Source organism: Linepithema humile, chromosome 3 (assembly GCF_040581485.1).
Source record: "Linepithema humile isolate Giens D197 chromosome 3, Lhum_UNIL_v1.0, whole genome shotgun sequence".
Taxonomy (NCBI): Eukaryota; Metazoa; Arthropoda; class Insecta; order Hymenoptera; family Formicidae; genus Linepithema; species Linepithema humile.
Genome location: NC_090130.1, coordinates 20,705,717 through 20,719,133, shown reverse-complemented (window position 1 = coordinate 20,719,133; position 13,417 = coordinate 20,705,717). Strand labels below are relative to the sequence as shown.

The window sequence follows — 13,417 nt, the reverse complement described above, 5'->3', positions numbered from 1 at the left end:
CTGAGAAGAGGAGAAAGCTCAGGAGGAGCATCGGGCGCCGACGGAGCAACTTTAGAATAAATAATTATTTATTTGTTATCCATTATTTGCAAATCATTGCACGTAAAATATTATTATGTAATGTAACGCACATGGAAACTTTGAAATAAAATCTTTCTGTAAAAGATTTGCAATTTTTAATATTTATGATTATTAGATATAAACATATAATTTCTTTGTTAGATATTTGCAAGATGAGTAAAAATTTAATGTGCGTAATAATTATTTTAAATGCTGCTATAATTTGGATATATTTTGTATGTTACAGATCAACTTGTGAACAACTCTCTTGCTGCGCATCGTGCCGGTAAGTCAATTTAGTTTGTTTTATTTTAATATTATTGAGAGAATATATTTAAAAATAATGAAAAATATACAAGATATCTCACAGACTAACCGTATCACCTGTTAACAGCAGATTTCTGAAGTTTCTCATATGGCAAAAATCAATATGCGACGATTAACATATAAATTTTGATGTAAAATTCCTCAAATGATCTCCGAAATCTATAATTAATGATATGGTTGGTATAGGACACCTAGTATAAATTAGAGTTTTATAAATATTTTATAAGAGAAAATATTTCAATCGTAATCTTATCTGAAGTAGGTTTCTTGTAAGGATTCCGTGCGTTCTTTTAGACACGTTCCGCTAATAATGCATTAGATTATTTCGAATGATTCTCACGTATCAGATTCATTATCGTCAGATTAATTCTGCTGACGGGAGCGGACACGTAGAGCTTCGCTAAGGAAATTGTAGTAGGATTTTCGCTAACTCTTCTCTGATTGTATTAGAAAGTTCGGCTAATTGTGTGCGACGCTTTTTCAATTCTTCTCCATTATTGGTTTCCTCGTTTCTCCACGACGATCATGCTATTTTCTCGGACTCACTGCTATTCTATGTTTAATAACGGCTCAATTTCTTGTAATTATCAATTATCGGAGTCTTTCCTTTTATGTGGGCAACGTCTTGAAAGAGAAATAAACAAAGTAGATAAAGTACGTATTTATAAATTTCAGGAAATAACTGTTAAAATACGAGGTTAAAAGGTCGAGAGTGAATTATTTGACGCTACATTAAGACTCGAAAACTTCATCAAATAAGCAAACACATTGAAGTTCGTCGGTAATTTAGCGAAGACAATTCACTGAAGCAATTTATCGCGTAAAACAGTCTTAAATTCGTAAGTCTTTCCTTCGTAATATCGCATTTTCGATTTCGCTGAAGTTTTCTCATACATGTTGATACGTCAATAAAATTAACTTTTTATGCGCGCGATACTGGCGTAAATATATTATACTGATGATATTATAGTGATGATAAATCGTTGTTGTTTTTCTCTTATACTCTGTTATCGTATTAGATATGTAGTTTCACAAAGTGCTGTTTTAGAAAACTGTTGTGTATCTAAGTATAAATAATATTCCATTAAAATAAATTAATGAATCAAGCACTTTTATTGTTGATTTTGTATGGGAAATATTTTGAAATGGACATAAATGTATTTTGATCGCGATTCTGCATTTATGTTCAATGAAATGCGTTTTTGCACTGTGCTACGAGAAAGTCGTAAACAGAATTAATTTCTAACAATACAGTTAAATATTGGAAATGACGCGTAATATTTGTTGATGTCGAAATATCGATAATCTATAAATTCAAAAATGTTTTTCGCTCATAGGGTATCTGCGTATGACAGTTTGCGAACCATCTACAATTTTATCTTACGTGTCATACTCAATTTTAGATAATTGCGATACGCATAAAATATTCTGCGCTTTTGTGACGCGCGTTCGATAATTAACAATTATTAATCAGTCACGTTTAAATGTAAATATTAATTTTTATTACTTAGTTTTATCAATTTAATTTTATTTGAAAAATGTGATTAGAGTAATATATACATTGATGATAATTGAGACAATATAATGAGTGAAAAAAATTATATAAGTAAAAATTAATTTTAATTTATTTTACAAAATGTTAGTAGTAATTAGAATTTCGTGAATTGTTAACATAAAAGTCCGAAATGCATTTTTCTTGAAGCGTTTTTACTTTATTCATTTTTCTTTTTTCATGTCATATTATTCGATACAATTTTTTAGAATTTTTCTGAAGATTGAAAAGAGCTTGAAATATTTAATAAAACAATATACAATTGTTTATGCAAGAGAATTCTATTTCATACAAAATTTTGGTATAAAACAAAAATCACATTGCGTTCTATTTACGCGATTGTGATAACCAAATGGTCGCAGACAGTCGTCGATTAAATTGTGGAAATACACATTTCCTTCAGAGTTCACAAATGTGCTCCGTGATTAACGGATGTCATTCTTAATACTTTGGTGTTTACAGTATCATATTTTTCTTATTGTTAGGGAAGAAAATACGTTATTTTACTTAAATTAGACAATGTTTCATTTATTTATGGACAGAAAATTTTGTTGCGCGAAGATACGCTTTGTTAAAGACTGTATATTTAATTGATTAGAGACTGCAAACTGGTGTGCGTAGGTAGTTTCTACAGAATACTTCGTATACTCTTCGTACAGGTATCTAGTTTCCTGTGAAATTTTATTCGCATTATTTCGTCACGTTTTCACAGCCACGAGGAATAAAATTGCGCGACGCAAAGCGAGAAGGACGTAATTCGAACACTGACCAGGGAGAACCTTAAAATTGAATTTGGCGAAATGAAAGTAGTTGGTGCCGTTAATGTACTAGTTCGTGAAGTGAGCGTTCCATGCTTGAGTTATACACTTTGTCGACCACAAATTCCGTCGCAAATTCAAAGTCGACGTTTACTTTATAATTATATCTAATATTTTTCATAATAAAATTTAGACGTCTCATTTCTTAACATATTATAAAGCTTTCCATAAATGTACAAAAAACGTAATCTTCGTTTTTGTAAAAGATACAGATTTACAGCAGGTTGTAAATAAATTTCTCATTTATCATCAAAATTAGAAAGAAAACGAAGTCAGAATAGAAGAAGATTGTCTTTTGATTCTTTTTACATAATTTTTGAAGCAATCCGTATATTTAAGAGTGGAAATTGCAATTGCGAGTTGTAAAGATTGCGCAAAGAGCACGGCATTTGGCTTCATACGAGTCTTTTTGTATCATTAGCGAACTTCATTAAACATGCATCGAGACTGCACGTGGAAAGGTGACTCGTCGTATGTCATTATACCGAAGTGACTTTTTTTCCTTTTTCTTTCGTGTAATGTCGCTCACTAGGGAAATGCATCACGAACGCTACCGCAATACATTTGTGAATCGGGCTGCAGTGCCGCTGCTGGTGCATTTGATAATTCGATTTTCTTCGTCGGAAATGGAATCCCTGGCTCTCGTCGGATATGCCAGCTGTCTTCGAAAAACGTGTCGAAAGGCGCAATCTTAAAGTAGCAATAACTGCAGTAACGCCGCAGTAATTTGAAAATACATTTTTGCTTTTTTAACCATACTCTTATAGATATTGATTATCGATTTTCAACACTTGATAAATATGAAATATATTGTTTAACTCTATTATTTTTCGTAGCGAAGATTATAAAAATTAAAACTTATAAAACTCGATAAAATAAATTGCGTGATAATTTTTCTTCTGTTTTAAATAATTATATGCGAATATACAAAAACATTGCGATATCAAGAATAAAACATGGAAAAAATTGTACTCTAAATCTAATTGGAAATATAATCGGGTTTCAGTTTTTGTAAAACTCGCGTTTTGTTATAACTGACACTTGAACGTGAAATCAATTTTTCTAATTTAAAAAAAACAGAATACTTTGATAAAGATATTTGATTTTTATATACAATATTTTTTTGAGGTAACTATATGTTTTTAGTTCTTTGAAAAATATTTATTTTTGCACTGTCAGAGACGCACAGAACGTATATTGCCATTAAATATATATATATAAACAGCGTATATTTATTTTACTAAATATAAATGTACTTGTTATTTTATTAACATAGTAATGTAATCATTTTGGTTGATTAAACATGTATTACATGATTGAACATGTTACGCATGTATGAAACAGTTAATAACTTAAGTAGCAGGAATGTTGTTTAATGTTATTATTTTACTAATGACTTTCAATATATTTAGCGATTACTGTGTGGTTCGGATGTGACAATAATATATTTATTTATTAAGACACATGCAGTCTCTCAAATGCATCGAGACTGTTTCGCATTATATGCCAAGCGTGAAATACTACGCGTAAGTTAATAATATAAGTAATACAAATGTTGTTTAATATTACTTTTGTGATAATGGTTATATTTAGCTGTGTTAAAATCATTGCCGCGACCACAATAATAATGCTTATTTATTTCTTTATTCATAGAAACAGTTTCTCAAAAGCGGAAAGTGTTCGTTCAGTGTTATTAAGCTCATCATGCAACTATCGCAGTATGATTTTTAATTTGAGCACGTTCGAATAAACTGTTCGCTGTAAGCGAAGTGTGTTTAATATACCATATCGAACGCAAATAAATAGGAAACATTCATGTCAGGGAAACTAGGCGAATGTTTTAGTACCTATAAAACTTTGTTTAAAGCATGCGAACTATTTCACTCGAAAAGCTTGACGCGATGCGATCGCGCTACTAGACAAAATGCAATACCCAGTGGAGCGTCACTTGAAAGTACTTCTATGATCAGTCTTATTCCGCAGGCAACGCCCCTGCGTTTTCGAGCGCAGACGAAAAGTGCATTTTGAAGTTTCAACTTGATACAAGGAGTCTATTTCACTCGCATTTCACTCGCGATTCTTATTCTCAAACGTTCTTTGTAATACGGCATATCGATACTTCAGGAGGCAAATGTAAAGCTAAGATAAAAAATATTGATTTATTCAATGAGCAAAAAATTGAAATTTTTTTGCGCGTCTAACTTCGAGGTAGGAAACGAAAACGGAACTAACAATAAATAACAATGGTTGTAAGATAAATGATATTTGTTCCATATGTGACCTGAATTTTTCCGGCTATTAACTTTTTACTTTTTTGGCACTTAGTTCTGTTTGTGCTCCCAATCTCAAATTTACGAATGATACGTATACGTTTCGCTTTAATCGCGTTTGTTCTTGGATTAAGATCTCTTCCACAAAGTTTGCAAACTACGCTGCAAATACGCATTTCCATCTGATGGGCTCTGAGAAATCGCGGGCGTAAACACGATTCGCCTTGACAGAGCGATGCATTTGGCGACTGTATCTTGAAACGTTACTCAGAATCGAATACCATACGATTATCGATCGGCGCGGGATAATCATTAACTCGCTTGTGTGTGAAACGTGACATTTGCCGTTTAAGGCAAAGCAGTCTGGATCTTAGCCTCAGCCTTAAGCGCCTCAGGTACGTCAGACTAAAGCTGAAGTTTCATTAAAGGGTCGGTTTATCACGGATATCTCGCACTAGTGGGCGAAACGTGTAATTTCTTCTCCCGGAAAAGCGATTGTCGCTGATCTTTATTAATTGCGTTGTTCTGAATCGACCTGAGCTACCACGAGGTTATTTTAGCTCCCGCAAATAAGATCCGCGTTTTGTATCTGACAATTGAGCGGTTGCGTCAATTCATTTCTGTGGTGCCAGTAAAAGACATTTAGAAAAAGAAATTGAATTTTTTCTTCTCTCTCTTGCGAGGTAGGTTGCTGCATATTCAATTCATTTTGTAAAATAAATTTTCATACATTTCTTCTACGTTTTTCTTATATTCGAATATATATTCTTTTATCGCATTAAAAAGGTTTTCTCTATTTTATCTTGAGCGAATTATTTCTTCATTATAAAATCAATTTTTTCAAGACAATTGTTTCTGCATCGCCGAGGGCTTATAAAAAGAAAAGCGAACAAACGTCTTCTTATTTTTTATATTTGCATGTTATTCTTCTTAAGGCAAAAATAAAATATTATAATTGGATTGTATAAAATGATTTTGAGATTATCATATCATATGGAATTTTTGATGCAATTTTAGGGAGAAAATTTCACAGGGATTGTATGATTTAAAGAGCTTTGCGACATATGGTTATTTTTTACATTAATCTTTTTAGAAATGTAAAAAGTATACGAAATAATAACATGGATTATTTTGTATTAGTAAAAGATAATATTTATTGATGACAGTAAAAGCACATTAATGCAGGCATGTTTTTATTGAACAAAAGTAAAATATTGCATTCTCTGAACTAACAATTTCTCTTTGGTTTTTCCAGTGCAACGACAACGTATTGCGTTAGGATGAAAACGAAGAAACTCAAGCGGAACAATTCGTGTAGATACCTGAACGGCAATAGGAAGTTTAGTGAAAACTCCGTCGTGCGTAAGGATTGTCATACGTTCCATTTTCGGTTGAACAATCTTACAGTGCACAAATATCCCGTTCTTCATGTTAAAAGGACATATCTTATTTTCGAGATCAAAAATAATAACCGCGTGTTAAAATTAGAAAAACAATAATGACAAACATAAATCTAAGCATTAAAAATAGATCCTTTTGGCTTTCGTCTTTCAAAATCTGACAATCCGAGTAAAAAACGTGCCGTAACGAGTGATCACGAGTGCGTAACCATCTCAATTTTCAACAATGATGCTCATTAATTTGACCGCATTCAGCAAAGCATTTGACGATATCAAGTTGAATGGCACCAACACGACGGATTTGCTCGATTTTGATTACGACCTTGACGAGTCCTTGAGTAATTTCAACTGGGCGGAACTAGCGCCTGTACTGGTGGTCTACACCTTGACTTTCATCCTTGGGTTAGTCGGTAAGTTCAACATTTTTATTTACATGTGCAAGAGTAAGTCAATATATATATTTTCGATACGCAGTTATTAATAAATAAAAAGATATCAGTTGACATAACTGTTATTTGCGATATTAAATGAAAATATTTCCAGTAAATTGAAAAATATAACATTTTTAGCATAAGCTATTGCAGTATTTATTCGGAAAGTTTTGATGCTCTTTTCTTGAAATAAATACGTAGAAAAGTTTTTTGTGTACAATTATGTATATTATATTTGATTGTTTTTGTTATCATAAATTTCTTACCAATTGATTATTTTCAGTGATTAATGTATTAATTTGTTTATATATTGATTTGTTATTGCAATAAAATTGATCTTATTTGCTGATTCGTATGAAGTAATTAGCGTAATTTATCTGTGAACTGTGTAAGTTTAAGCAGCGCTTGCTAAATATTGCAAATTATTAATATAACACGCGTACCCACCGTTTATTCGATACATAATATATTACGGAGTATAAACACAATCCATTAGAGAGAAACTTCATAACTTTAATATAATATAAGCTGCTTACTTATTCAAAATGTAAATTAAACTTTCAAAGTATAGATTGTTTTTGCAACAGATTCAAGGAAGTTGCGGCTTTAATATATTGTATTTATATTTATTTTATTATAATAAGTTCATTCTGGACCTAATTTATTCATTTTACATCACTAACTTTATCTCAAAAATTTATAATCTTACAATTAGAAAACTAATTATCTAATTTTTAAATCCTAATACTAATAATACATAAAAATGTTGCATATAAAATTATTATTGCATTTAATAATCCTAATAGTATTGAAATTTTGCAATGAAATTTGTGATAAAGCATTGAATTCGAAATTATCGCAAGTTTCTAATTGAGTGCATTTTAATGATGCACATTGCGCACAAATTTTATTCACTCTTTTAGAATTAAATTAAATATCAATTTCATAAATTTAGTAAGAATAATTTTGAAGCACATTACGAAGCATATACGTTATATAAAAATTTCAGTCGCCGCGAATCAATTATCATTATCTTTATCATAGAACGATTATTATAATTATTGCGGTTATATAATCTGGTTTAATTAACTCTTGAAAATTCCTTTGAACGATTTAGACGCTGTGCGGTTTAATGTTGCGTCCAGTTATCATTATTACATTCTTATCAAATTATTTCCAGAAGAGGGTCCAGAGCTTTTTTATCTTTTGCTTGTATTGCGAATCGTGTGCATGAAAGAATCATACGTTAATGAAACATTTCCATTTTGTAGAGTTTTCTAATTACACGGTAAACCTTTTAAAAAAAGATTGCTGAAGTAAAAATCATAAAAAGATAGGAGCTTTTGCTTTCTCGCTCGTGATTTATAATTTTGTTGTAAAATATGCTGCGTTCGTTATGTGTAACGTGTTACATTTGATATTAAACCGCACGGTAATTACCGAGAAAATTATGCATAACACAAGTTTCTTTCAAGCAGGTTTATTATCCGTTTTATTTTTCGCATATCTCGGAAAAGTTGCGCATTAGGATATTACGGGTTCCGCTAAAATCGCTAATAAGATGATATCTCATTAAGCCGCGATCTAATATTCTGCATTAAAGAGGCGGATTAGACGCAGTGCAGCGAGTGGAGTATTTGTGAAACGACAAATCTCGCTTCTCGCGTGGAACCGGCACCGCTTTGTAAGCTGCCCTAGAGCCTAATTTGCTCTTAATTACGCGGCGCCGTGATTGTGGCGCAAGTTAGGTATAGCACAAACCACTTCCTAACTACTGCAAGGAGCACGAATTGCCCTTCATTATAATCCGCGACTCGAATGCAGCTCGAGTCTCGATCCGGCAAGTCTCGATTCATTAAGATAACGATTAATAATTATCTGATGACAGGCGAGATTTCAAACGAGTGTGCGCAATTCGCGGAATGCGGTCAAGCATGCTTTAATTTTCTGTAATTCTACAAATGCAATTCCGAGTTGAATAAATTACGAATTGTTCTGCACTTAAAGTGCGACCTTAATGAGAGGCACTTTTTCAAATAATGTAAGCATTAAAGAAGCCGTGGTGTCCGTAGCTTGCTTAACTCAATGTCAAATTCATCTTCGTTGCATAATATCTATTTAAAAAATCAGTCGTGCTTGGTGGTAATAAATTTTCACGGAAACTTTCGCCCATTGCGGATGAGCTTTCAATTATGTACGAAATAACGCCCGAACGCGATATTAAAAAGTAAGTTATTTAACGAAACCGATATTAAGCCGGTTCAATAGAAGAGGCGGAATTTATCAGAAGCTATAGATTAGCTCCTTTTTTTGCAAAGGTCTCTGTTATATTATATATTGTATCGAAAAATCTCTTTCCCGTGACGCCAAGAAAGATATTATAGCTCTTACGCTAAAGGGGATTGTAATATTTCTTGCAGGGAACGTCGTTATCATCGCCTCCACTCTTTGTCCGCGGCTCAGGCCGCTGCCGGCGACGCCCACGAACGTCTTCCTGGGTGGCTTGGCCACGGCTGATCTCCTGTTGATCATATTCTGCATACCCGTCAAGGTGAGTAACACGTGTTGCTTCTTACGTCGGCATGACAAGTGCGTCTTCCGTCGCGTAATAACAGTTGCTCGTAATGACAGTTTCTTGCTGATTGACCTATTGCATAGAAGCCTTGATCGCGTTAATAATTATATTTGCTACTACTTTTTTCAGTATATTCAATTTGTTTGCACAATATATGTTACAATGCGAGTGAAGCATTTTTTATTTTATAAAAAATCTCTGCAATTTAGCTTCCATATGGAAATTAAAAATATGACTATAATAAAAATATGACTATAATAAAAATTAAAAATATGACTATAATAATTTTGAAAATATCTTGATTCAGTTAATATCAAGTAATTAACAAGGTTAGGTTAGGGTTAAGGTTATAGGTTAAGGTTTATGCGGTTTTCCATGAAGTTTACTATCTGCAAAACCGTATGAACTTTATATGAATTTTGATATTATTTAATATAATAATTTTTTTTTTTAAGTGCAATATGACTATTTAAATAATATATAATTTATATACTGTGTAAAATTTTGTATCATTCCATTTTATTTGACGTGATAGTTCACATCTGATAATGGTAGTTTCATATATCGTAGCAACAATAAAAGCAAGTATTGATAAAAACGCAATGGGATCCAGTCTTTATCCCAGCTGTTTCGATAAAATTAATCAAATAGTAGCGGCACGGGACTGCGGTCTTTTGCAACAGCAATAACAAATTATTCGGTCTCGTGATCTCTTGTATTATATATATTATATAAGTGCCGTATCGTGTTAACACGGGGAAAACATGATGATATATGCCCGACTTTATTGTTTGCTTAGTTTATCTTTGTGATAAAATAACAACTGTAAGCTAATTGGTACAGCGTACCATTAATATACGTGCAAAACTGGCTTTTGTTCTTTTACTATAATTTCCTGCGTGGTGTGGTATAATCCATGTTATATCGCTTTAAAAGAGCGGTAAAATTAATAAAATAAAATGTGAAAAAGCAAAAGAATAATGAAGTAAAATGCTGTATGATAAAATAGAAATGACAAAAAATAATTTTAAATGAGCAAGATTAATTTATAGCGTCAAATATGTTTGCATCTCATCGCTAGCTCTGATTATTGATAGATTGCAGAGAGGATCAATACACGAATATATAATTTATTGATTAGCCATTAGACGGAAAACTTTAATTTGGTTTATTCATGCTGCTTTGCGCATTTCACGCTTTCAGTTTTAAGATTGCCTTTCGTTTGACTCTTTTCGCATAAATATTCTTCTCTCTACCGTTGTTTCCAGCGCTTTGTAAATTCAAGCGAAGCGCCACGTTATTTCGCTCTGAATGAAAATAAAATCGAATTGCGCCAGATTCTAAAATTACGTGAACACTCGAGGAGCAGTTTCGAATGTATGAGCGGTACTTGACGTACCGCGCCGCTATTTGTTTATCTTCTCCTCTGCTCTCAACATTTTCCCATTTACTGTTTATATGATCTGCCGTCTTTGATCCTTATCGAGCTTCTCAGTCTCAACTATCGACTTCAATGGAATTCAACGAATATCGGCGGGCAGATTGTAAATTTGCTTTCACGGCAATCTTTGATAATGTAATCTGTACATTCGCACGATAGAGACACAAGAGAAAAGAAAATTTCATCTATATTTTTCCAATACGGGAGAGAGAATTTTAATATTAGATTATAAGACAAAAAGAACGGCTGATTTTATCTTATTCTTTGATGAAAATAGAATTCTAATAAAAGGATAAAGAATTCCGGTATTCGTATTTTTACGATTAAAGCATACAGAATTTCAGAAAAAAATATTTATTGTTTTAAACTTTGCAAAAATTTACGTATTTATGTATTTTAATGATAAAATATGTGTGTGTCTGAAAACATAAAAAAACTAAAAAAAAATTAAAAAGTATATTGCCAAATAATATTGCTATTTTAAAATTAAATAAGGATCTTTTAAATAAATATATTTAAAAATAAAAATCTGACTTACCGCCAAACTTTAATTAAAATCGTAATTGATATTATTCTAATTATTATTATTTTTTTAAAATTTTTTATGGTTTATAAAGATGACAAAATTAATGATTCGATTCGCTACATGTACACTGTATTCCGTGAATTGTCGATGTGGTTATGCTAAACACTTCTAGCTAACCTACAAAGTTTCCCGTAGTAATTAATGACTTACCCAAAGCAATTAATTTGCGAGAGAAAGAGAGAACTCGTGCGTCGTGTCAGAGGTATCTCGCAAAGAGAGAGAGAGATATATATTCCCGTGGGAAGATAAATTTGTCGGGCTTTACAATTTGACTGTTAACCATTTGTCAATCGTGCGATGTACATTAACACGTTGTGGTTTTCCGTGTGATTGTTCTCATTAAGGGCGAGAAATGAAGTGGAGGGACGAGAGGAGGCCTATTGTGAAATCCGGAGAAACTCCTGTTGCTCCCGTTTGCCGCAACAATTTAATCTTTAAGGCAGAGTCGCATCCGAGTTAATTAACTTTGGATTAGCGATGCCCACTATCTCTTTTTAGATCTCTCGCAGTCTGCATCTGCGATACGAACAAATCGAGTTAACAAGAGTTGCCGCTAACCAACCGGTCGGTGCAATCAGGCTTAAATATAAGCTCCGAGAAGGTGACAATGAGCGCAATGGACACTCGACGCAAATTGGATATTTTCCAATGCTTTCCAACTTTAGTAGCAAGAAGAAAGCTAGACGAAATCATTTAATAAATGTAACGCTATCATAGAGATGTGCTAAGATTTAACGTTGAATTTTGCCATTATTCGTTATCGTATGACAGTCATTATCTTTGTTGATTTATAAATCATCATTGAAATTCTTTGCGCAAATCCCTCATTTGCTTTTCAATTTGTCGATAGCGACAGCACGAAAAGATTCTCATTTAATTCTGAAATGATACTTTTAACACTATCACAGATAATTTGTGATGTTTAATGTTTTACTTTATTACGTTCTCAGATACAGATACACACAGATATTTTGTTATGGAAATTTTCGTCAAGTTTTGCATCAATCCGCTCGCTCTTGTCAGCTGGCATTAAAGAATAAAAAAATATGAATAGAACGATTTGCCGAGGTAATCTGTTTTGACGAAATAAAAAAATTTTTCCGCGCAGCTACGTGTTCAGAAAGTAAAAGAGGCAGGAAAATATATCTTCTATAGTGTGGTTTGCCTCCTGGTGACAGAAAAAGATGGCAAAAACATGCCAAAATATACAAAAGGGAGCGCCGCGTACGCCAATTTTCTCTGTACCGTATAAAATTTCACGCGCATGCCATAAATTCTCTCGAACGCTGACTATATTTTATTGCAATTTTTCCGTTTTTTTATTCCACGCTGAGTCGTCTGATAAAGGTGATGAAAATCTGATGAAAATTCGCTCGATGGAGTGACAACAGCATTCGCTCGATAATATATCTGGTATCTATGGTTATGTAAGGTAAAGATCTGATTTCTTCACCTAGATTACATAAGCTCTCAATAGCAAAGATATGACAGTGATATAGACAAAGAGCGCGATATAACGAAGATCGACGTTCGCTGTGGAATCATCAATTTCGGTTTGGTTTCACCTTCCGGCCATTTTCTCGGTGCGCCGGTAGCAGCTCGGTTGTTTTCCTTTTGACCCTGGCGTACAATCTTCAATCTTTGTGTTTCAACGTAGGGAAACTTCTCGCCAATGATCAATTATGAGGAAGATAAATGTCGAGGCCAACCGCAGTTAATCAAAATGTATATCCATTATAATTATAAAAGTGCATTCACGATCAATAAGCTAATTTTTTAGATAACGGTAATTATAGACTAAACTCCTCGACCCATTTTTAATATAGAATGAGAACCTCGAATTATTTCGAATAATGTTTAAAAGAAAACTTGAACATTTTGAAAATGGAGACAAATTTAATTACACTGAAATCTTGAAAGCTTCAGAAATTTCGAAAATCTTAAAACATTGGCGTTT

The 13,417-nt window shown here is 32.7% G+C and overlaps 1 protein-coding gene across 7 annotated transcripts in view; it reads left to right on the top strand.

Annotated features, from left to right (window-relative positions):
* LOC105672712 (QRFP-like peptide receptor) overlaps positions 1–13,417 on the top strand; it is an 85,479-nt gene that overhangs the window by 12,227 nt on the left and 59,835 nt on the right. For 4 of the 7 annotated variants that reach the window (XM_012367818.2, XM_012367819.2, XM_012367820.2 and 1 more), the window contains 3 exons: positions 308–346; positions 6,283–6,837; positions 9,279–9,409. In XM_012367818.2, the coding sequence (XP_012223241.1) occupies positions 6,654–6,837; positions 9,279–9,409 (315 nt within the window). In that variant the 5' untranslated portion in view covers positions 308–346; positions 6,283–6,653. The remainder of the gene's footprint in view (positions 1–307; positions 347–6,282; positions 6,838–9,278; positions 9,410–13,417) is intronic. The other 3 variants (XM_012367821.2, XM_012367822.2, XM_012367817.2) reach the window with 1 other exon arrangement.